Consider the following 25,371-nt stretch of genomic DNA (forward strand, 5'->3'; position numbering starts at 1 on the left):
GAGCGCAGCGTGGTGTTCCGGATTCTGTCCATCTATTTCACACCTAATATGCTACGCTCTATAGCTAAATTTGAATAATCTGTCAAAAAGTAAACGAATTGTAGTGTTTGCTGTTTTTGCCGGATTTTGACCACAAACCGGATAATTTATTGAATCAGGCGTTACTTTGCGGAGGTCCATATCAATGAACTAAAATAATTTCCTTGCTCACCCGCGACCTTACGATAGCTAAGCTTATGCAAAATATGCGTGTTCATGCAGTTCCTCCACCTCCACACTGTAAGCACACACAAATCACACAAACCCATCTATCACCACCACCACACTACACTGACGCGTTTCGAACTCAACCAGAGCTCATCTTCAGAGTGACACAACCGTACACCATGCTACCAGTTGTTAGACTCAACAACTTTGAGTCTAACAACTCTTTTACTAAACCTCAAACCTCATATTCTGAGAGGTAATGTAATTAGCTGCCCTATCAGCTGTTGACGGTATATCGTCGGTTTCTGGGACACCCCCTGTATATCCGATACATCATAAATCTGATTTTTGATTTTTATTATAAAAAGTTTTTTTTTCGCACCCTGTTTTTGTCCTGGTATAGCATGTGGCACGGAATGCTGAGGACCTGGATTCGATTCCCAGCACTGGTCTATTTTTCTGATTTTTCTGTGAATCTATGTTTCAGTTTGTATTTTCAATATGGGTTGTACCGTAAAAGTAACAAAAATTTTGAGTTGAAATAAGAAAAAAAAAAAAGACTCCAAAAAACAATCTTACCCTCTTTTTGAATTTGATGAGAGTTGTACAATCACCTTTGTGTATAGGTTGTAATAAGACTAAGGACCTTTTTCATTTTCTTTTGGAATGTGATCAGAATAAGGACACATCAGAGACAGGTATTTGGATGGTATCTTGTTCAATGGAGGTGTAAAAGTAATTCTAAGTTGACCACTTTCAGAAGCAATGCTGATTTACAGATTCATTAGACGGGCCTGTTGTCAGAGATGTGGTTTCAGTGCAAGGGAGAGCATAATATCTGTAGTGTGGTGTATACATCTGAGGCTCCCCATGAGGCTGACATAGTCACATTTGGTGTCCTAGAGCCTCAATAAAATATCTGATAAAAAAAAACCTTGTATTTATTGTATGTTATATTTGAAGTGTGTTAATAAAGTATTTTTCCTTTATATTTTAAATTTAAACCAGCATGAGCCATGCACTTAGTGAAGAACATATAAAAACACTTACCTTGACAAGTTTCATGTATTCCGGATCCTTCAGCCATTGCTTAGTTTCCGGGTACTTCTTTAGCCTCTGAAGGAAGTCTTCGAGCATGATTGCCTGTCCCCGCACTTGCACCCACCCTGACACCAACTGCTGATTCCCTGGCTCATGTTTGAGCCCCGTTTTATACGCCGCAACAGCCTCATCAAAACGACCAAGGAACGCCAGCGCTGAGCCTTTCCGTGAGTACCCTTTGCCCCATTTAGGGTTGAGGGTGACGGTTTTCTCGGCATCTTCTAAGGCTTCATCGTATCTTCCTGCCTTAGCGAACGCCGCTGACCGGTTGCTATACAGAACGTGGTTATTCGGATCCAAAGCGATCGCGGCCGCGTAACACTTAATTGCTTCTTCATAATTTGCGGCGGCCAGCGCCTCATTGCCTTTCTCCTTTAACTGATTTACCTAAAATTACGATTTCCAATAAATTTTTTGCGGCACTTGCGGTCGAAACCTTTGGGCCTTGGTCGTCCGACACAAAAAAAAATATGAAAGAAGTGTCGGACAAAGTAATCGGCATATCTGGCGACCAAAGAGCAGGCTTTTTCTTCGCCCAAAGACTGAGCCTTGCAGTGCAACGAGGCAACGCCGCTAGCGTCTTAGGCACAATGCCCCGCGCTGCGCTGCCTTTGGAAGAGGAAGCCCGTTTTAGTTAATTTTATATGTTTTTTATTTTTATGTAAAAATTCATTGTTTAAATAAATAATATTGTCACAAGTCAATCTCATAAAGTTTAGTTAAACAATTTCTTCTATTCTTAAATCAATATAACCTCACTTACGTAGTCCATGTTTTCTAATGTTTGTCCTAATCTAACTCAGATTTCAGTCAGTTAGTGGAAGATTTAAAGGATATTTGCATTTGCACACCGCACCCACTGACTATACTCTGCTCTGCGTGCTGTTCGTTCATTAATTACGTGTCTCCCTATATATACTATAGCTATAGTCTTTGATTACGTACGTGGACATAAAAATACTACGTCGTAGGTATTAAACCAAGTTATACAAGATCAGTGTTGCCAGGACCCTTGGACCATAAGTTACGTTTCGTTTCCTGAAAAGTTACATTTTTGTTGTAAAAGTAACTTTCTTTAGTTTTTTAAAATTTACGCGTTAATAAAGGGCGACAACGCCTTGACCCTTAACAGTAGTTAATCACTGGTATTTATTATTATTTTTACCTCTGGATAAGCTTGGCCTTAGTAATGTAATGACATATTGGGTAAGTACCTTAGTTTTCTAGAATGGTCCATATTTCCATATTATATTTTTTATCGATAGTAGACTTACGCCCTTATTCATAAAACTTAACAAGCCTATGTTAACTAACAAATGCATTGTCCCTTTCTCACAAAAACAAATGTCGAAGGGACAGATAAGGACAAACGAATTTTAGCGGCATTTTAACTAAAATAGGTTTGATTGTCGTTTATGAATAAGGGGGTTATAATGTAGCTCACTCCTGTAGATAGTTTTTTTTCCATAAGGTTAATCTTTTAAATGTCGTACAAATTCTATGAAATAAATATCTTGTACCTAAGTATATATCTAAACGCGTAAGCGTTACAATAGACAAGTTCTAGGAGGAGGCCTGCAAGGCTACTACGAAACTCGAAACTCGAAGTTCGTGTCGTGCGGTCCCTCTGACACTTACACTATTTAATACGAGAGCGAGAGGGACGGTACGGTACTAACTTCGAGTTTCGAGTTTCGTAGTAGCCCTGCTGTTACTCTACAGTGGGACGTATAATTATAGGCCTACATAGATGATGATGAGATTACTCCGATCTCCATAGATGTAGATAGATTTATGATGGCGACTTGTACACTATCAGTAGATTAAAACGTAATTACAAAAAATAAATACAAATATAATTTTCATGAACATGTTTATTTTATAATTTACAATACAATGCATTATCTTTTTATTTTTTTTTAACCCGAAACAAGATAGCTCGAAATGATGTGAGCAGATGACGCTCGATCTTTTAGGAGTCTAAGTAAAGTACCCGGTATTAAGGGTTGTTTCTGAAAAAGCTGTTAACAATTTATTCCAAAAAACTGCGATAAAGTAAAAACACCACAAAAAGTTGTATATTAGTTTTTTTTTTGTTATTGGCCCTATACTACGAAGTCACAGTATATATATACGAGTATAAGCTTTAGCTTTAGCTTATATATATACTGTGAGGAAGTGCAAAACTCGAACTTCGTATGTTGCCGTCCAGCTGACGCTTATGTCATTTAACACGCGAGTGAAAGGGACACGAACGATACGAACTTCGATTTGCGAGTTTTGTAGTTAGCCCCCTGGACTTGGGCTTTAGTATGATTGGTTTTTTGGAGTCTTTTTGTATTTTTTATTTCAACTCCAAATTTGTTACTTTTACGGGTATCTCGTGAAACGATATCGAAAATACAAACTGAGACATGGATGCACAGAAAAACCAGAAAAAGAGACCAGCTCTGGGAATCGAACCCAGGTCCTCAGCATTCCGTGCTGCGTGCTATAACCCCTACACCAAGCACACGTATGGCCCAGTCTCATCCGATTCAATATGGATGTTTCTCTTCTGCCTAATTTTGAATTATAAAACCATGGTCTCAGTGGATTTTTTTGTTGTATATTATAATAGTAATTTCCGGTCTCTAAAGAACTCCAAAACCAAAAGAACTTCCAGGAGTTCCGTAAATATCTTTTAGGAAGGGCTTGAAGGGTTTAAAGGAGATCATGGGTGTAATTTTTATAGGGGACAAGATCCCCGGACTGAACGGCCTCGAGAGCCAGATTGTCGGCTTTCTCATTTCCATAAATCCCTTGGCACCCAGACAGACACAGGCAACAGACACTGAATCTCAAGACCTTTGATACTGCACTGCACTCGTGTAACAGAGCTCTAATATCAAAAAATATGGGATATACATATAATTTAAATGGAGGATGTAATAATGCTTGTAGGCTACTTTTTGAGTCTGAAAAACTTACGGATTTTCCTAATTTCATCAAATGAATATACTCAACAGCTTTGAAAAGCCCATAAGCTTCACCAGTAAAAACTGAGGATTCTGGGGGAAGTTTAATTTTTTGCACAATATTGAACTCGTGGTGATACACTCCAACTCCTACACAGCTAGATAATGTAGGCTGCCATCCAGACCAACGGACATCAAGGAGATGGTTGAATAATGACTTTGCACTTGAAGTATTCTCAATAAGACCCAAATCAAGAAAAAACCGCTGGCTTAGGTTAGCAAGGTCCCATTGATAGGCATTTAGTGAGACATTCAGCAAACACTCAACCGTCTCTTTCAACACAGAGTCAAATGAATCAATGTGCGTGATGCTAAGCCAAGTAGAAACCGTGCGCAAAAAATAGGTCAACTTTGGTACCGCAAAGCATACACGCAACAAAAGCAAAGCCAGTGCACCGGAAGATTCTTTAGTCTTTCTCTGGCAGTCAGAAAAAGCTGCCTCCTCACCTCAAAGGCATCAGGGATAGCTGTTGGGAAAATAGGAGACCCCAATAGACTGAAATTTTGATTTGTTAACTCTTTTAGGCCAGGAAGAAAATCATCAAATAAGTGAAAGGAAGCTCGAGTTGTGGTACTGCAGGGGAAGAATTTTATTCTCTAGCCCTAGTTCTTGCAAACGTGGAAGGAGAGTGAGTAAGTCTTGTTTTACGGTCTCTGGCTTTCCCCCGAGAGTACCATCATCTAGGTACCAGCAGGTATATTGACATCAGTTTATTATTCTAAGGGGCTGTTTCACCACCTATTGATTCATTTTAACTGACGGATATATGTGACACCGTCTCACGTCTATTCAAACAAAACAAACAGAAACGACATCATATTTATCCGTCAGTTAAAATTAATCAATGGGTAGTGAAACAGCCCCTAAGTTAATTAATTATACTCTACAAGTTGCAACCTCATGCGCATGTTCGAATTAGCTTAATTTAATTGTGCGTAAAACTAAGCTGAATTTCCGGCGGCAGGATATCCGACTATCCGGCAAACGGTCCCACCGAATATCCGGTATCCGGCCAAACCACTAGGTATATCCGTTTCATCTCTACAATACACTTCTAATGACAGCATTGTACACTAGTTTTAGGTAAAATGGATGACTACCCCACCAAACTCCAGCCAGACATCTTAAAATATTTAAAGACCGTTCACATCTAATCTTTACATATGGGCAATGAGCTTTGGCCGAGAGTCTACTATCAAAAACTACACCTAAATATTTAGCTTCGTTGTTAAGTGGAATTAATGAACCATCATAAACGAGATTCAAATCACTTCTCCTTGTTCTGGTTGAGAATAGGATCGCTGTTGTTTTAGTGATTGAGAGCTCCAGATTATTTGTATCTATGTCAAATTAATCGAAAAAAAACGGGTAACAAGCCATTTAAAAAAATATATACAAATTAAATCGAAAAAACAAAAGTACGTGAATCCGCCCATTAAAATCGAGCCCCCCCCCCTAAAATCTAAACCGGTGGGTGGAAAATTTTGAAAAAAAAAATCAGGATTACTTACAAGGAAAACTATAACGGTTAAGTTTTCTTGACAATTATTAGTAGTTTAAGAGTAAATAAGGTACCTACGGCCTAAGGTATAAAATATACCTAAACTTGGAATATTCCGTAAAAAATACGAAAGCTTTAGAAAAATATTACTTAATTGTTTCGTTATGTCTAAGGAACCCTATTTCGGGCGTGTCCGACACGCTCTTGGCCGGTTTTTTATTGCAATGGCGGCATATTTTCCTTGGCGGGCAAACTCGTTTTATCCGATGTTACGGAACTATCTGTACTGTATGGTCAGTATCCGTACCTATTAGTGTGATGAACCTGGGGGACACCGCCCCCAGGGTCATCGGGCTCCTCCATCGAAAAATATTTAAAAAACTTACCAAAAAAGAAGAAAAGTACACAAATAAAGGTATTTACAATAAATAATTAAGAATATACACCGTATTAACACTACGCAGACCACTAATTAATATCAAAAATGAAGAGCTAGAAAAAACACGCGCCTTCAGTCCGAGATTTCCCCGTTCCCGCCCTTTTTCTAAATTTAGAGTTAAAATAAAGCGCAGGATAAACTTCATTCACATCGTTCGTTCATTATCAGTTCGTTTGTGTCCCATCACTACCCTCCTGCCTACATAGTAACCAATAGTAACGGTTTGTTATTCTTCTGTCATTTAAGTACGTTATAAATTATCTGATAAATTAATTGGTTATCGAGAAACAATTTATTCAAGTTTACATTAAATTAATTCAATGAGGGCTATTGTTTGTTGTCTTGCTAGATGGCGCTACTGTTGCGTGAGGTTTTTAACCTTTCGGAACGTTCTGTCCGTTTCCCAAAACACCCGTTCCCAAAACATCCGTTCCAGTCACCACCCTTAACAAAAAAAAATAGCGTTGTTGATTGATCCCGTATCAGTTTTCAATCATTATGGCAACCCTACCGCTAAGTCGAGCAAAACCTGTTATTTTGACCTTGGAGGTTTTCCACACCTCTAATGATTAAGAAACGGGTTTTTTAGGAATACGAGTGTCATGAGCGACGGATATTTTTATTTTGACATACGGATGCTATGAAAACTGGGTGTTTTGACATTCTCTGATGCGATGAGAAACGGGTCTTTTGGCATACGGTCGATTTAGGAAACTTATTTTGGAAAGGGTGTGGGTATTTTGGGAAACGGACAGAACGTTCCGAAAGGGTTTTTAAGTGTGGCTTTCAGTCTGTTATTACGGACGTGAATGCAAAGCTTAGATTAAAATCATTTATTTAATTTAAAACATCTTAAAACATTGTCTTAAATCCGTACCATAAATTAAGAATATCGATTATCTATGTTTCAGTTTGTATTTTCGATATAAAAATAAATATCGAGCAACCACAGTCTTGCGTAGTCCCGTTTTGTTCGGAAAAAAGGGAGGACAGAAGTTTTCGAAAGTGCAAGCACAATATTCACTAAATGATTCATAAAATAAATAAACCCGCGTAGCCAAACGCTCACCCAAAATTTGACATTTCGGAGACCTCACGCTACACTAGCGCCTCTAGCGGCGAATTCATACGCGATAGCCCTAAGCCTAAGCACATTTTTGTTTACCCTGATTGCTTCCATTTAATTCTAGATTAGTTTACAAATTCCTAGCACAATTCAAAATAATTCGAGAAAATTCTCGGCAAATGCGAAAAAAACGTTTCTTTACACGCCAGCAAAACTTCAAATACTTTAGTACTTTAGTTAGTAGGTAATCGACTTATGCGCGTAAAGGAACCATATAAAGGTATCTGCCCACTAAGAAAAAAATATTTCTATAATCTACCTACTTGTAAACCCACATTATTGTGATATTAATTAATTTAATTTTTATAATTATTAATTGTCAAAAAATATTTGTCAAATGTATTATGTTATTTAATTTATATTAACCACATATTGACGACATTGACGTTGATATCAGTGTTAATTTTTGCAGCTCGACAACGTGAGCGTCTGTGAGCGTCGGTGCACTTCACTATAGGAATAGAATGACATAAATTAAAAAAAAGTCGAATGGAGGCACTTGACAAGAGTTTTATTTTCATTTTTCAACATTTATCTTGACCCAAGCGAAAAACGAGTAGTTATCGCAGCGTAAGTTAACAGTGCGTACAAAGATAAGAACACATTGGTATATAGTAAGTGTGCAGTCGTTTACGATCAGTGTCGGGACGCTTTGTGGATTGTAATTAGTGTCGACTTGTGGGGAATACCAAGTGTGGGAACCGATGGCCGTTTGAGCGTTTCCGCGGTGTTTCCACTAATTCCTGGCGCGGTGAGTCATCGAGGCTTCGCATCGGGCGGTCGCCATGGACACCGACGATGGGGAATCCTCGAGCAGCGGGCCTATGTCGAGTCTCAACAGCCTGTTTTCCTTCACGAGTCCCGCTGTTAAGAAACTGCTTGGCTGGAAACAGGTTAGATGCTGCACAAAACATTTATTATCACGCACTGTATATTTACTTAATAAAAAACTTCTCAAATATCCTAATTCATTGCTTTTCATAAACTTACGAGACAAGTTGATATACAACTTAAAAGGATATTATTATTATTATTATTCCCCTTAATAGCGGCCTTAAGGCTTGGGCCAGTGTCAGTTACGATGACAGGGTTGCGGTTTATTCTGCAGAACACCAACAGTTTGACAGGAGCAAGAAAATAATTTTGAAAATAAAAATAAAAATAAGCCCTTTTCTGCCGAACGCTGTTGCAGGAGTCACCTCACACTACGACAAAGACAAATCATGTAGTCATATTATTGTACTAAGTACAGTTTTATATAGATTACAAAATTGTAAGTAAACAAGGTAAGAGGAAAAAATAATCAAAATCACCAAGTAGCAGTCAACCAGATATAACCTCTTATGGTATTGTTGTTGTTTCTTTAAAAAAATATGGCTCTGTCCATTGGAGGACAATTTTGCCAGTGTCTAGTAGTTTTTGCCGTTGTACGGTAAATAAAATCTAGAAAACAAAATATGAAAGGTAATGGTGGATGAACGATGACAGCGCGAAATCCCAGAATAGCCTATGGTATTGTAATATCACAACAACATAGTAACTATGTAAATTACTAATATATGCCATAGAAATAACAAGGTTGGTGTGTTACTCCATTTTTTCCGTCATTCCTTATATCATGGGAAATCTGAGGCTGTATTAGGTAGACTAGGTTAGTTGGATGCCAAGCGTCTTACTATAAAGACCCGCCCGAGACCTTTCTACACTTACACGTATAATGATAGTGGTCAATTACATTGCGCGCCCTGTAATAGGACCTTTAAGACTAAGTTTGGCTTTGCCAGCCATATTCGGGCACATAATAAACAAGCCTAAAGGTTTGCCTTTGTTGGACACAACATGGAGGACATCATCATCATCCCTTGTTAAGTATAAGTTTGCCATTGTACTCTTTTCTGTCTACTATTCTATTTGCTTACTGCATACACTGAACCAGTAAGTTACATATACACTTATTAGGTGAGATAGGGGTATAGATATATGTACCAACTAGCTTTTGCCCACGGGTTCGTCAATGTGGAATTTGGTTATCGCGCGCTGTTCCCTCGGGAATTGCGCATTTTTCTGGAGTAAAAAGTAGCCTATGTTACTCTCTCAGATATAGTACATAATATTAGCATGGATGAAGGGTGAACTTATCCCTTTAAGGGTTGCTACCAGTCAACCTTGGAGTGGATGAGAGGATCATATAGTTAATTCCATTTGTTCTTGAGTCTTGGGTGTTATTATTATGGGTTCATTTTAAAACACCTTGTATTAGGTGTAGGTATGCAATACAGCATGTTTCATTTGTGTTAATTTGTCTAATTTAAATAAACATACAAACATACACTTTAGTACAGGTAAACTGTATGCATATTTTGTTTGTAAACAACTTATTCATTGGACTATTTCCAAATACTAAAAGTTTCGCAGAACTGTTATAAGTGAATCACTTTAAATATCAATAACAGGATCCTTGCTGTTGTTTGTGAACAAACAGACACAAACACTTGACTAATATGTTATTATTATCAAGGAGCGGAATTTTCATAGCAAAAATCAAATGTCAACAGGGATTGACCATTGTGTTTTATCAACTGTCTATGTTTAATTGTCAGTTAGCACGATATGTTTTAGGTAATTAAATTAGACCTGTAATGGGGAAGGCCTTTGTCCTGCAGTGGGATAAATTGAAATTCAAATTAAAATCATTTATTCAGTAAATAGGCCGCAATGGGCACTTTTACACATCATTTTTTAAACTACCAGTGCTTTTGGAAAGACCATCATTGCCAAGAAGAATGCGCCGCAAGAAACTTGGCAGAAAGTAATTTTTTCATAATAAAATAATTACAAGTAAAATACTTAAAAACTTAAAAACTATCAAAATTATACAATGAAAGAAAAAATTACAATAAATAAATAAATAATAATAATACAGGAATGTATGGGGTCCCTTAGTTACAAAACTAAACACTAACTATATCTACATTCAGTGGAAGTGTAGAATGCTTCCACTGTCATATAAAAAAAAAGTCTACCAAAAAAAAAAATAGACCTGAGTGTTTGTTACAGTTTAAACATAAAACCGAAACGGAAATGTTAAACAGTGTAACTGACGATAAACTAACCTTCATTTAAAATAAAAGAATCAAAATCTATATCTGTACTAATTTATTATATTTTCTTCATCATGTCTGTAGTAGGGGACCGCTAAGGTTAACAGGAAACTAAAGTAAGTATGTTGTATTTTTTAAAGTATTAACCTTAGCGGTCCCCCGACACCGACGACGCTTAGATAAAAAAATATTACTAAATACTTATACTAAGGAAATCAGCATAGTCCCTGCGGGATAGGGATAAAGAATTCTTCGCAGATGAAGTCGCGGGCAACAGCTAGGTAGTGCATAGTTATTTTTTACTTTTTAATTGTCTTTTTAGCAGCGTTTTTTTCGGACGTTTTTATTTTTATTTTTGCTGGCGTTTTTTTATTGTCTTTTGTAGCGGCGTTTTTTTAGACTAATACATCAGGTACAAATAAATAGTATATGAGAAACAAGCTTGTATATACGAGAGCTAGCAGGTAGTGTCACCAGAGGAGGTCGCCCACACAAGAACATGTTATGTAATGACAGTGCGATTTTGACATTCACTCATTCATTTCATTCATTCTCCTTTTTATGCCATTCGTTCTTTGTGTAGCTGTGTGTGTGATCATTCACTACAACTCTCGTGGCACTACCAAAAGATATAATAAATAAAAATAAAAATAACAGAATGGTACGGTCAGTGGCAGAAAAAAGGTACCCCCTCGGTGTGATTGCTGCTGTTATAGGGGGGTACCATTTCTTTGGAGCTGACTGTACCTATCCTGGAAATGAGAAACTTATCAGAGGTTGACGACACAAAAGATAGGACAAACTTAAATTAACAGTAGGTTACAACTGAAGAAGAATTGCAAAGGAAAGAATGCAGTGGAAATTGTTTGCCAAACTCCCAAACATACATTATTATATATATAACAAAACATGTATGTTTAAGAAAAAGAGTATGTTAAGAAAAGAGAGAGATACATAGATTATTGTTTTGTATCGTATATCAGAAACAACACCCCAAATCCGATTGCTCTGAAATAATAAGCTATTACTTACCTTGTATTTTTTTCTGTGTACCTGTATTCTGTATTGCTTACTATGTAGTATGTAGTGTTGAATAAATAGTCATATTATATTTCTGTTTCCATAATCATGGAAACAGCCATGGTTGATTTCACATTACAATCTCATTTTATATCACTACAGACATAAATTCATTCAAAATGGCTCAAACCCACAAGCTTTTGCTTGAAAGTACATACTTTCAAGCTACTAGGCTAATACCACCTCCAAGAAGCAATTTGCATGAAAGTACAAAAGCTTCCTCAAATTTAAGTGGTTCTGACAATTTTTTATATTTAAAGTGCTATGAGTCACATCACGTGTCAGCATTTGCAATAATAGTTCTGTGAACAGTGATTCATGTAGTAAAAACATGCTTTCATGGTGTTTATAAGCACTATATATTATTACTGACAGGTTGTCAGAACTACTCCATTTATTTTACCAATCCCACTAATCCCAAGCTTTATCTAAGCGTGTGGGGGGACCGCTAAGGTTAACAGGAAACTAAAGTACATATTTTGTATTTTTTAAAGTATTAACCTTAGCGGTCCTCCGACACCGACGACGCTTAGATAAAAAAATATTACTAGATACTTATACTAAATTAACTTAGGCAAATTTTGCGGGAAATCAGCATAGTCCCCGCGGGATAGGGATACTTAAACGAATTCTTCGCAGATGAAGTCGCGGGCAACAGCTATGTAGTGCATAATTATTTTTTACTTTATAGTTGTCTTTTTTAGCGGCGTTTTTTCGGGCGTTTTTATTTTTATTTTTGCTGGCGTTTTTTTGTCGGGGGTTTTTAAATTTTTAATTTCATGTTTTATAAACTTTCATATATTTTTTTTTAAAGTGTAGTAGTTTGTTGGATATCCTGGCTGCAGCATCAGCTCATCTTGTTGCCACCATTGCATTGTATGTAGAATCAATTACTGATAAAAAGGAGTCAAACACGATATATCTGCTATTATTTTTTCAAGAGTATACTGGTGTGCTGGATATCCTGGCTGCAGCATCAGCTCGTCGTGTTGCCACCACTGCATTGTATGTAGAATCAATAACTGATCGAAACGAATCCAAACACGACATATGTGCTATTATTTTTTATAGAGTGTACTAGTGTGCTGGATATCCTGGCTGCAGCATCAACTCATCCTGTTGCCACCATTGCATTGTATGTAGAATCAAATACTGATCGAAACGAATTCAAACACGATATATCTGCTATGGTTTTATCAAGAGTTTACCTACTAGCGTTCTGGATATCCTGGCTGCAGCATCAGGCCGAAAATTCCATAATCTTGCTTAGGCATATATGGGTGCTTTAGGTCCCAAATATGTTTGGAAGTAAAGTAAATACCCATTATGCGTCTTAAGATTCCTACCGCAGCGAACAAAAGAGCTGATGATCTTGAAACGGCTGAACCGATTTTGATAAAAATGCCTAAGAACCATCGCTAGAAAACCTGCTTTCAAATAAAAAAAACCGCATTCAAATCGGTACACCCGTTTAAGAGCTACGGTGCCACAGACAGACACACATAGCCGTCAAACTTATAACACCCCTCTTTTTGCGTCGGGGGTTAAAAATACATGTAGATCTCACATAAAATTGAAATAGTCCTACATGTTGTGCCTTGCGTGCGACGTACATTTTTATTTTTATTATATTTGTTTCAAATTGATAAATACTATATTTTATTTACTATTTAAGTACCCTGTATAAAATAAAATGCACAGAATTAAACCTTTAGCATGGGTGCACCCCTTTAGATGCAGATACTAGATGCCATCCACTCCTTAGAAATAATCCTGCCAGCGTCTATACTCTAGGCTATTGACTATAGGTATCTTCGTGATTAATGTCACTATGCAAATTTCGAGTACTCTTTCAAACCTTACTAACATTTTCAATTCCCTTTCAATTCAAATGTTCTTTAACCGCCAGGGTGACGAAGAAGAGAAATGGGCGGAGAAAGCCGTCGATAGTCTGGTGAAGAAGCTGAAGAAGCGGAAAGGGGCCATCGAGGAGTTGGAACGGGCGCTCTCGTGCCCAGGGACGCCGTCAAAGTGCGTCACCATTCCACGGTCACTCGACGGAAGGTTACAGGTGCTTAGTTGTTTTTACTTTTATTCATAACTAGCGACCTTGAAGCGTTGGCAGGCCTCCCCCACCTCCCACTAGATGGACTGACGGCATCGTGAGAGTTGCGGGCAACTGGTGGGTCCAAATGGCGTGATGTTCACTGTGTTGTTCTAAGGGGGAGGCCTTTGTTCGGCAGTTGACGTCTTCCAGTTGATGATGATGATGATCTATCCCGGCTTCTTACCTAATTTAGAAATTTATTTGGGGACATAGTTGCAAAAAACATTTTTTTTTTACTTAATAAACTCTCAAGCCCCGGTTTGTACCGAAAACAGTGTTGTCAGAAATGCTGACATGCGCATTCATGCACGCTTTAAAATCTTGGCGATTATTGGTCGTAGCTTCTATTCGAAAACAGTAATGAGAGTAATCACTTCTGAACGGGTAGAATAATTAGAACTTTACGACAGCTGTATATCGTTGAGAGTCGTGAAAAATAACTGACAATTGTTTATTAAAAAAAAATAGTCTTCACCCTTTAATAGATATGTCGTAATAGATTGTGTAGAATGTCTGTAACAGCATATTTTCACATTCAATTAAATTCAAATTTAGGAGAAAGTGGCTCCATCAATTTTTTGATGATTCTGCCAGTGTCGAAGTTGACAGAGACACGGCGAGTAGGAAAAAGGCTGAACATGATCAGATCGTACTCGAATTATCAAACTCAAATTTGACAACGATCTTAACGTATCTATGCTCAGTTCCACTTATTCAAAAAGAGCTTGTTGTCACGTTGGCTTGGCATGCAATTTCGTCTTATTTTATTATGTTCCTTGCTTTTCGCAATGTTGAACTTGACTAATTCGCGGCGCACTTAGCGGTTAACAGTTGTCAGTCTCATCTCTACTCTACGGCGACTTTTCGCGTTTAACCTTTAATCGAATCTCACCAGCAACATTCATACACAAACACAACACACAGCAACCTATATAGATTTTTTCTACTGATTTGCGGTGTGCAATAACGAATATTTGTATTGTATTGTATTCCCTAATTTCAGGTATCCCACCGCAAAGGCCTGCCCCACGTGATATACTGCCGCGTGTGGCGCTGGCCCGATCTCCAGAGTCACCATGAGCTGAAACCTCTCGAGATCTGCCAGTACCCCTTCAGCGCCAAACAGAAAGAAGTCTGTATAAACCCTTACCACTACAAACGGGTAGAAAGCCCTGTCCTCCCACCCGTGTTAGTCCCAAGGCATTCCGAATTCCCCCCCGGACATAGTCTCATGCCGTTCCAAAGGACGGCAGAACCCGCCATGCCTCATAATGTATCTTACTCCGGATCAGGTTTCCCACCTTCCGCCAGCTCTGAGCTTCCCGATACACCGCCACCAGCCTACTCCCCTCCTTCCGATGATTCCGAACCGCCTGGAGAAGTCGCCCCAGTGTCCTACCAGGAACCGGTCTACTGGGCTTCGGTAGCCTACTACGAGCTGAATTGCAGAGTCGGCGAGGTGTTCCATTGCAATTCGCATTCGGTAGTGGTAGATGGCTTCACGGATCCTTCGAATAACAGCGACAGATTCTGTTTAGGACAGCTTAGTAACGTCAACAGGAACTCCACAATAGAGAACACGAGGCGTCATATAGGGAAAGGCGTGCATTTATATTACGTAGGCGGGGAAGTATATGCAGAGTGTCTGTCTGATGCAGCGATTTTTGTCCAGAGCCGTAATTGTAACCACCACCACGGTTTCCACCCGTCAACGGTGTGCAAGATACCGCCTGGTTGTTCTTTGAAGATCTTCAATAACCGCGAATTCGCTACGTTACTCTCTCAGAGCGTCAACCACGGTTTCGAAGCGGTTTATGAACTAACCAAGATGTGTACCATCCGTATGTCATTCGTTAAAGGATGGGGTGCGGAGTACCATCGTCAGGATGTGACTTCCACGCCCTGTTGGATTGAAATACACCTTCATGGTCCGTTACAGTGGCTCGACAAGGTTCTCACCCAAATGGGGTCTCCTCATAACGCTATATCGTCCGTATCTTAGCCGCCTACCCTACATTTGTCCCCCACCGCTGTATGTATCGGAGTTTCATATTATATACCGTTTACCATACGAAATGATTGTCATCCTCAGTGCATTTTATACCGTCTCGAGAATTTTCATTTTTGAGATTTCTGTAAAGTATACTTTGAACAAACTTGTGTTACACAGAAGACGTATTCCTGTGTGGAACGGGGTATTATTTACTGTTAACTACAACTAGATGTCGTTTCGCGCTAAAAGTAAAATTACACTTGCCTTTATTTCATAGAAATAAAATAGTGAATTTTAGAACAAAAAGCTTCATATATTTTTGGAATTCAGCTCAAATTTTGTGTCCAGGCCGCTCGTAAATCATTTATAAATGTATTTATTATTATAAATAGAAAGACATAAAGTAAGAAATAATTAACTCGTGAATGTTTATGACAAGATGGATATTATCGTGTACATAATGCTCTTTGATGGTATTTTTGAATCGAGTCCAAAATTAAGGCATGTAAAATTGCATGTATTTTATTGTTTCAAGGTAAATCGGTGATATTATTATTATATATATACGAATTGAATGTTATTGTAAGACATAATTTCGTAAGAATTTCTATGTTTATTAGCTTAGGCGGAAATGCAATTTTATATTAGCTGTGTATCTTGTATGTTTTGTGATTTAACTATATCTTTACTATTGAAAGTTTGATGGTTCATCTCACAATTTGTATTTAACTTTGTCAAAGTTAAATTTTAGTAGCTTTGTATTGCTGTCGTGACTCGTGTTTTTTCGCTACTAGTTTTAAATCTATTTAATGTTTTTTTTTAAATGTCACAACATTGAATTTCATATTCCAGAATAGTTTGTAGATAACATTTTTAAACACAGTAATAATGCTGAATTTTGTTAAAAATATTATGAACATGGAATCAGTGAATCAAGTGGAATAAAATTGTAGTAAAAATATAGTTGAGGCTACAAATAATAGTTTCTATGGGTTATGTGTTCTGTATATTGTAGTTACTTTTAAGTATAATTGCTAAAATACGCTTTTGAGAATATTATCATGTAAATTTTATTTTTACTAATGCACATAGACTTTGTATTTATGCTGGATGTAGGCTGCATAAACATTTTTATTGTATGCCTTAGAGCATAAAGTGAAAAAGGAATTCACGCCTGCAGCCATGAACAATTTACTGTAACCTGTAACTGTTTAATTTCTTCGCAATCGAAATAAAAATCGCTGTATGTGGCCTGTTCATAAAAACCCATTTTACCCTCGTCTTCGGCTCGGGTAAATTTGACTAGAATCTGTTCGTGTAAGATGGCGTGTTCGTAAAATATTCTGTAGTGTTTCATATGACACTTTCTTAATATTACAAAAACGTTATCCTCAAGATAATCTATGAAAGATAACTTGTGTTAAAAATATCTCTGTCCGATATATTTATAACTTACCCATATATATTTTTAAACTTTACGTGGTCAGATTTTAAATGGATTTTTCAATAGCGTATTTTAATTTTATGAACAATAAACGATTACTATTTCGCACATAAATAGAGCGTTTGCAGAAATATCTGTTGGCATTTTCGTTTTTACTGGTTAAGTTAATTTTGTGCCATCGCGTATGTGTTTATTATTTTTAAGTAAACGTTTTAGGTTAGATTTTAACTGTTCTGGACTTAATGTCATAACTTTTGTAGCTAATCAATGACCTTTAAGACGTAAAAATTATTCATTTAGTCATGATTATTTAATTTGATCATACGTTGTTATGCAAACGGGAACCAATCCACACTTACCCTTATTTTTTTTGAGAGGCTACAATAGAGATCTCTCTCCAGGGCCCAGTTTCTCGAAGCATATTATTCTAATAATATTAGTGTTTTGTCTCATTTTCTCATACAATTTATGAGACAACACACTAATATTATTAGACTAATATGCTTTGAGAAACAGGGCCCAGGCAGATCAACTTTGGGGGAAGTGTAGGTAGGTTGGTTCCTGTTTGCATAACTACGTCCATTTGTGGCTAAGCCAGGGGTTCCCAATGTTTTTAAGTCCCCGTGCTTGATAAGAAAATAACCTAACCGACTTAGAAAAGTGAAGTTCAGTATTCCTAAGACATCTGAATCGATTTTTATCAAACATAGCTAGGAACCACCGCTAGGATATTCGCTTTCATGTAAATTAACCGCATCGCTATCGGTCCATCTTTTTAAGAGCTACGATACGATGCCTCAGATAAACAGACATGGCGTCAAACTTAGAACACTTTCTTTTTGCAACGAAGGTCAAAAAGGAGTTCTTAAAGGATTTGATTGTCTGTCAGTTTGGTAAGACCACTTTTCTCAGGAGCGCGTGGAAGGATTAAATATAAATTATTATGACAGCATGTCACCATGGCGCTGTGGTCTCTTGCAAATGTAAAAATACCAAGCCAAATTGTTTTGACACGATCAAAACAATCCTTCAAATAACTTTGGAAAGTGTGTATCACACAATAATAGTTAGAATTAAAAGCAAAACAAAAGCACGCAAAGTGACGCTTCCAAACTCAAGTATAAGTCAGAAAATCACTAATTCCGATGTAAATGCCTTTATTTTTTACATCGTCACTACTAGAATATCTCGTATCTTAAATAAATATGTCCACAGAATTAACCCTTGAAGTAATGTTCATAGAGTTCACTATAGTACGAGCTTTTTGTAAAAATAATGACATTATAATGTAAAATTATATATTATAATATAAAAACTTATTTTTGCTGACTTTTATTGTTGTGCTGTACGGAACCATACTTTACATTGAAGATCTTTTTTACAGGTTTTAATTTTCTTGCGATGTCTTTGTATAAGAAAATGCCTAGTTTTAGACACGCGTGCCTGCGATCTTAGCAGATCGTTTCGTTCTAAAGCCGACGCGAATTGTCGTGACGCACAGTTTGGGAACCCCTAGATATTAAAACGCTTTAATTAGTACTGTTTTTAACCCCAACGGAAAAAAAAGTTCAACAAATATGTAATTGATGAAACAGCGTAACGCACGTGTATAAATACTGAGGTGCCTATTAATTTGTGCCTCAAATTTTTAATGTTACTGTTGAATGAAATGAAAATATATTGACATTATAAGATGCCTTACATAAATACAAAATAAAATAAAGATGGCCGTCCACAAGCAAGTTTTATAAGTACGCGAACTATTTGACGAAGTTGTTCTTGACATTGTTTGTGGGCGGTTAACGACTACTTACACGTTATAAAACACCACTGTACTTTAATACTATGCTTAAATTATCACCGGTCTAGCTTGGCTTGAGTTCTTAAGTTGTTTTTTCACTATCAGTTTAGTCTACGATATGTGTATAAAATATAACTCATTTTACAAAATACAACAAACAAAATCCGTAATATTTTGTCCAGAGATTGAGCAAGTCAAATGATTATTCATGTAAAGATTGAAAATTATCATTCAAGATAGGGTCACTTGGGATCGTGAAACCCGTTTGACGTTATCTAACAGTCTTGCTCGCGCTTGTCTCATTTAGTTTATTCATAGTTTTTTTTTAATATGGCTCGGTTCATCAGAGGACAATTTAGCCAGTGTCTAGTGTAGCGGAATCCCTTCGACTGACATAATTTTATAAGTCCATAATGTGGTTTGTCATAATTATTGTTAGCCATAATTTTTTTCCCGCTGAAATCGTTCATTTTTTATAATTTTTTAAATGGTAATTCTGTAGAACTCTATAGGTTAGGTTAGGTTTGTTTTATAGCAATTCTGAAAAATAATTGATTTCAGAGAAAAAAAGGGTTATGTCAAACATTAGGTACATTATGTATGACAAGCATTACAATTATGACTAACAATTTTCTACTAGTCGATATAGACCCTGTGTAGCAGCTAAATGTATGGATGATTACAGCGCAAATTCTGGCTCTTTTAGTTGTAAAACCAATCCTAAATGAGACTCAAATGTCAAAATTGTCAACGGACCTCACGGTACCAATCCCAATAGGCCTGAGGGCCTTCTCCGAAATTCGAAGTTCGTTTCGTACCGTCCCTCTCACTCTTTTATTAAATAGTATAAGTGTCAGAGGGACGCAACGACACGAACTTCGAATTTCGGAGTAGCCCTGCTGTTACAGAAACCCTCATTTTGAACTAAGGTATCCGTTACCTACCACTGGCTAAAATGTTTAGGATCGATTTTGTGCCGACAAATCGTCAACATAACCAAATGATTTCCGGAAAGTAAATTCGGCAGAGGTTCTAATAAATATTTTAGATCTAAATTCAGATTGGAAATATGTATATTTATGTACAGTATTATAGTTCAGTGTATACACCAAATCGGGATTGCGTTAATGAAAGAGTAAAGATAAAATTGATCTCAAAATAAAATTAAGAGGTATAGTTCCTTGGAGATACGCGTCCCAATCGCCTTGATAGTGCAATTGTAATGAATATATTTTGTAGAGCATGTTGCTGTGCCGGAGTAATTAATGTATTAATCATGTTCATTGAAAATGAAGTTCAAATTTTTTTACTGTCTGTTCTAGGAAATAACAGTATAGGGAAACAATTTATGAAGAAGTACTGCAGAAAACTGATATTTTTCTTCTCTTCTTCAATGCATCAACGTTCATCATTGTGCATGCGCCTTTCCAATGAGGGCTATCGTTTTTTGTCTCACTAGATGGCGCACTGTTGCGTGAGGTTTTTAAGTATGCCTAAAACAAAGTTTAGATTAAAATCATATTTAATACACCTTAAAACCGTACCATAAAAATATCGAGCATGTCACAGTGTTGCATAGTCCCCGTTTTGTTCAGAAAAAAGGGAGGACAAAGGTTTCCGAAAGACAAAACTGTCTCAAAACACAGACATTCATTGCCCCGGAACGCATATTTTCCATAATTAATTTCAGATATTGCAAACCCGCGTAGCTCAGCCAGAAACTATGAGATTTGGCATTTCGGAGACTTCACGCTACACTAGCGTCTCTAGTGGCGAATTCATACGCGATAGCTCTCATTATTCTGCACTCGGTTCGATTCACAGTGGATCTCCCCTGGGTTGACCCAGCGATCGAGCTGATGTCTTCCGGCCACCTTGTTGGGGCCCTTCCAATTTCTCTTTTTGAGGGAGTTCGTTACTCCAAGACACATTTGCTCCATCTCTTGGGAAGCAGAGTCAAGTGGGAAAGAAATAGTAGTTGTCCCCACTGGTCCCATTCCGAGTAGTACCAGCAGTTCACACCCTCGGCAATAAGTGCGGGCTAAGGGGTGTGGAAAACTGGAAATTATCTAGTGTCCAACCGAAACCAATATTCCCAATTTCGGTTTGTATTTCAGCTTCGGTCACCGAAATATTATTCGAGAGCTGTTCTGGTTTTTTTTTAATGTGTTCGATTTAGCTTTTGGAAGCAATTAATTGGTAAATTGTTAGTTTAGTAGCTTCCTGTTCTTTTTGATATGGAATAACAACGCATCCAAGAAATATCAGCAGATGCGTGGACGGTAGAGCCGATAGGTCCGACGGTAGGTCACGAAGCTGATTGCTCCCGAAAGTTGTACGAAAGCTCACAAATCGGTTTTGGTTCTGGTTTCAACAGATGTTCTGAGAATAGCCCCTTCATACAAGAGGCACCTTCTTAAGTTTTTTACTTATTCGACTATAGATGGCACAGATACAACGGTTGGAAGTGGAAATAAAAGTTAACATACGAAATTGTTGTCATTAATGATTTTCTCGTCAAAAGTTGACAGGAATAAAGTGGCACCGTCGTTTTGATTGTGGTACAGTCACCAGCACCAATATCTGACACAGCAAAGCGTGCATAAATATCTGATAACTACGACTTTATTTCTATGGCCGGTAGGATGTGTCAGATATTTTGGCACGCTCCGCTGTGGCAGATATTAATGCAGGTAATTGTTATGTAAAAATCGGTAATGTAACGTGTCTGTAACTAAGGATGGATTATATTTATATACTGACATGGGTGCATAAAGTGTACCATTAACTGACAGCCTCTAGAAGCCTATAAGTAGACCTTTGCAAGAAGATGTTTCTAACAAATCAAATCTGATGTACTGAAATTGTTTAAGTACTTAGATTAAGAGTTTGCAATGCATGTAGTCAGTTGTAATGACTTGCTAAATGTGACTGATGTTACTTGGCCAAATAAATGAATATGAATATGACAACGGTAACCACCCGACATAGAGTCGTTATGTTTGTGGTACAGTCGAGGGCATAAATATCTATACAGCCATAGCGTCAAATATATGTATACGTCGACCTTATGGTTAGTAGCATAAAAGTGTATACATATTTTTGACATCTTGCTAACGTATATATATATTTATGCCCTTGACTGTACACGGAAGTATATGTTTATGATCCATTGGTTAGATATATTGACAGAAAAAGTTCGTTTGACCCAAGGTGTCTAGAGACCGTCTTATTAAAAGAAGTGGACCCAGCTGCATACAGTACGGCACAGACAGGGACGGATTTTGAGGTTGACAGGCTTTGCGGCAATGAACTGGAGGCCCATGAGGGGAAAGAGACTTTGAAAAGAACGGAAAAGTTTGTAGACTGATGAAATTAAGATATTTTTTAAACCTCTTCTGGGCCCCTTCTAAATCTGACCTTGGAGACAGAAAATACAAATGTTAAATCAACATAGCGTAACAATCATTTATGAATATGGGTAGATGTGTACCTAATTGACTCAATATTCCGTTGTAGGACACACCGAAGGTTCTAGGTTGTGGTTGTATGCAATTTGGAAAGTCTTGTCGCCTGAATTATGGCCTGTTGGTTGTCCCTTTGATTGTTCGTTGATTCAGTGTCGGTGTCTACAATTTCGGGGCTAGCTCAAGAGCTGCCGTCACTATATTTGCTGGCATTTCAGCAAATGTGCTTTGGAAGCACCAGAGAAATTTCGACAGAGCGTTAATGATATTTTTTTGTAGATTCAAAATTCCCGTCCAAAAATTGCGATTGTATTTAAAATAAAAATAAGCAAAAATGTTTACAAATAGCACAAATTAAAAGCATGAGTAGGTATTGAAAAATCTACCCTTCAACCGAATTTATTATTAAAATGACAAACGAATGACCAAACCTTAATGGAATAATTGAGACCCTGAAATGTGCATTATTTTTTATTGTTAATTGAAAAATAGTGTTGTATTTTAAATTTGACTGTTGAAAGTTCTTTTTTAAGAGTGCCTTAGTTAGGACATAGCATGTCTTATGTTTATTTTTATTATTACCAAGATCGTACATTTTTTATTCATTCTACCGTAAAATAGTGCCTACAAAATAAAAATAGTCAACGATTGTATGCCTTACTTTTAATACCTACGTATGTGTATATGTAAACAAATACCCATATATTTTATGCATTTCGACAAGTTCGATACTTTGATATACACTATGTGCAGAGCAAATGTAATTGCTATTTCATATGTTAGCTTTTAATAGATTTTAGCTGAATAAATATTTACTTTGTAAGTAATTGAAATTCGATGATCGTGTTGTTGTTTTTTTTTTAGTGAAGGTTATACAGTTGTACATAACGTTTATGTAAAATGATTATTGTACTTGTACGAGACATGGTTGTTGTTTTTGTTTTAAGATTGTTTTGGTTGCGTGTTCGGACTTGGCGCTTTTACTGCACGGCTCTGATCGTGATGGGGCGAGGCCTTAAAACTTTTAGAATGAGACAGTGAGCTTCTCATATTTTACTTATACAAGTTTGTTTTTTTACCCCCTTTGTTAAAGCTAAAAGCCAGAATTAAAATAAAAGTTTTCTTTTTTAATTTTTTTTAATTGGTATAAGCGCTTCTTATACCAAAATTGTCTTGAACTCATACAAAATTGTAATAACTGGTTGAAAAAAGCGCCAAGTCCGAGCTTAAGTGTTTTTGAATCGTAACAGAAATTGTGCACGAGAGCGTTGGTGTATCGGATTTGAAAATTGGCGTAAAACAGAGTGATTCCATCGACTTGAAACTTTTTGCGTTGTGCTAAGCTAGCGGGTGGTCTGATTTTACTGGCAGCTTACACTTGCTATTTGAAAAAAAAACTACGATTAAAGAACGTAAAAGACATAAGTTTATCTGTGGAAGGTGACGGCGTCATTCAAGTTTGTGGAATCGGTCAGTTATGTTGTACAAAACTGAATGACTATTTGAATGTTTTTGCCAGAATTATCTGACAAAAAGTTTACTTTAGCGTTAGTTAAGTTAGTGTAAGAGCAAAGATGCCATCGTGTAATTTTTATTCATCTCCGTTTAGGGAATAAAGTTTCTTTTATTGAGATTCGCGCGTTTTTCTTCCCCTTGTACCATAAAATAGTTGTTACAAAGAAATTTTGAGGGGTTATCTCAACAGTAGTCGAATAATGTGTAATTCCACTCCGGTGGACAGCATCCGGTCTGCGTGAAATAAATAAATAAATATCACGGGACACTTGACACCTAGTATCCCAAAGTAAGCAAAGCTTGTGTTATGGGCACTAAGCAAGCGACGGAAAAGGGTAACTGACAAAAAAAGCCTTGTAATTGAACGCGCTACGGTTACATTAGAAAAGTAAAAAATATGAAAACCATATTTACATTGTATGTATCTGAAAACCTTAACACCCCAATAGACTTTTTTATTTTAAGTTAGTTTATTGCATTGATTTTTAAATAGGTATATTAATGGTAGGTTAACTTCTAACTCTCGTACACTCGTAACACAAATCACACTTGTAGTACAAAATGTAAGTACTAAGTACTTCGCCGATATTAGAAGAAAATTAATTTAGCAGAAAAACTGCCAGTAATAAATTATCTAAATATTTTGAAAATAAAAAACCGCGAGACTCAGTTTGCAGAGCGATGTCGTTTTGTTAGTCAGGTTTGTGTGCTACCCTACATTTGACAGTTACAATGAAAATGAAGATGAAAACGCGGGTAATGAGGGCTATCGCGAATGAATTCGCCGCTAGAGGCGCTAGTGTAGCGTGAGGTCTCCGAAATGTCAAATCTCATAGTTTTTGGGTGCGCTACGCGGGTTTAGTTATAATTAGAATAATTTTGTGAATATTTTGCAATATCTGAAATTAATTATGGCAAATATGCGTTCCGGGGCAATGAATGTCTGTGTTTTGAGTCAGTTTTGTCTTTTGGAAACCTTTGTCCTCCTTTTTTCCGAACAAAACGGACTAGGCAACACTGTGGCATGCTCGATATTTATATGGTACGGTTTTAAGGTGTATTAAATATGATTTTAATCTAACCTTTGTTTTCACGCCATACTTAAAAACCTCACGCAACAGTGCGCCATCTAGTGAGACAAAAAACGATAGCTCTCATTGTGCGCCGGTGTCAGTTTCGTGGGGTAGTCGCGCGAGCAGTCGTGGTGGCGTGGCACGCAGTGCGCGTGTTGTAGCAGCCGCCGAGTCGCGTTGCTCCTAAGAAGAAGGGCTACGGATAAGCCCGAAACATGTCGAGCTAAATTAGATTTAAGACGGGAGTTAACCGGTGAAATATCATTTAATATCTAAATATTATGCAACCTCGCTAAAGCATTTAATTTGCGTACGCTGCATTCGCAACTTTTAGACTGGGCACAGTGAAAAAGGAATAAAAAAAAACTACCTGCTTTAAAAATTTAAAACATGTATTG

At 37.2% G+C, this 25,371-nt stretch overlaps 2 protein-coding genes across 2 annotated transcripts in view; one reads left to right on the plus strand and one right to left on the minus strand.

Annotated features, from left to right (window-relative positions):
- The window catches only part of Stip1 (Stress-induced phosphoprotein 1), a gene marked incomplete in the record, with an annotated part of 11,829 nt that extends 9,615 nt beyond the window's left edge, over window positions 1-2,214 (minus strand). Inside the window, 2 exon segments of the mRNA XM_074093802.1 lie at window positions 1,394-1,695; window positions 2,072-2,214. Of these exon segments, the coding sequence (XP_073949903.1) occupies window positions 1,394-1,695; window positions 2,072-2,080 (311 nt within the window).
- Window positions 2,215-7,697: 5,483 nt separating this feature from the next.
- On the plus strand, window positions 7,698-23,514 carry Mad (mothers against decapentaplegic homolog 1). Its single transcript, XM_074093809.1, has 3 exons — window positions 7,698-8,285; window positions 13,483-13,644; window positions 14,684-23,514. The coding sequence occupies exons 1-3, from the start codon at window positions 8,178-8,180 to the stop codon at window positions 15,680-15,682; spliced, it is 1,269 nt and encodes a 422-aa protein (XP_073949910.1). The 5' UTR covers window positions 7,698-8,177; the 3' UTR covers window positions 15,683-23,514.
- The last annotated feature ends 1,857 nt before the right edge of the window (window positions 23,515-25,371 follow it).

Source organism: Choristoneura fumiferana, chromosome 10, assembly GCF_025370935.1.
Source record: "Choristoneura fumiferana chromosome 10, NRCan_CFum_1, whole genome shotgun sequence".
In the NCBI taxonomy this organism is placed as follows: Eukaryota; Metazoa; Arthropoda; class Insecta; order Lepidoptera; family Tortricidae; genus Choristoneura; species Choristoneura fumiferana.

Excerpts from the sequence above, each read along its gene's own strand:
- Mad (XM_074093809.1), top strand. The coding sequence starts at position 8,178 with ATGGACACCGACGATGGGGAATCCTCGAGCAGCGGGCCTATGTCGAGT. Across the intron at positions 8,286-13,482 it reads AACTGCTTGGCTGGAAACAG|GGTGACGAAGAAGAGAAATG; the intron begins GTTAGATGCTGC and ends TTTAACCGCCAG. Across the intron at positions 13,645-14,683 it reads CACTCGACGGAAGGTTACAG|GTATCCCACCGCAAAGGCCT; the intron begins GTGCTTAGTTGT and ends CCCTAATTTCAG.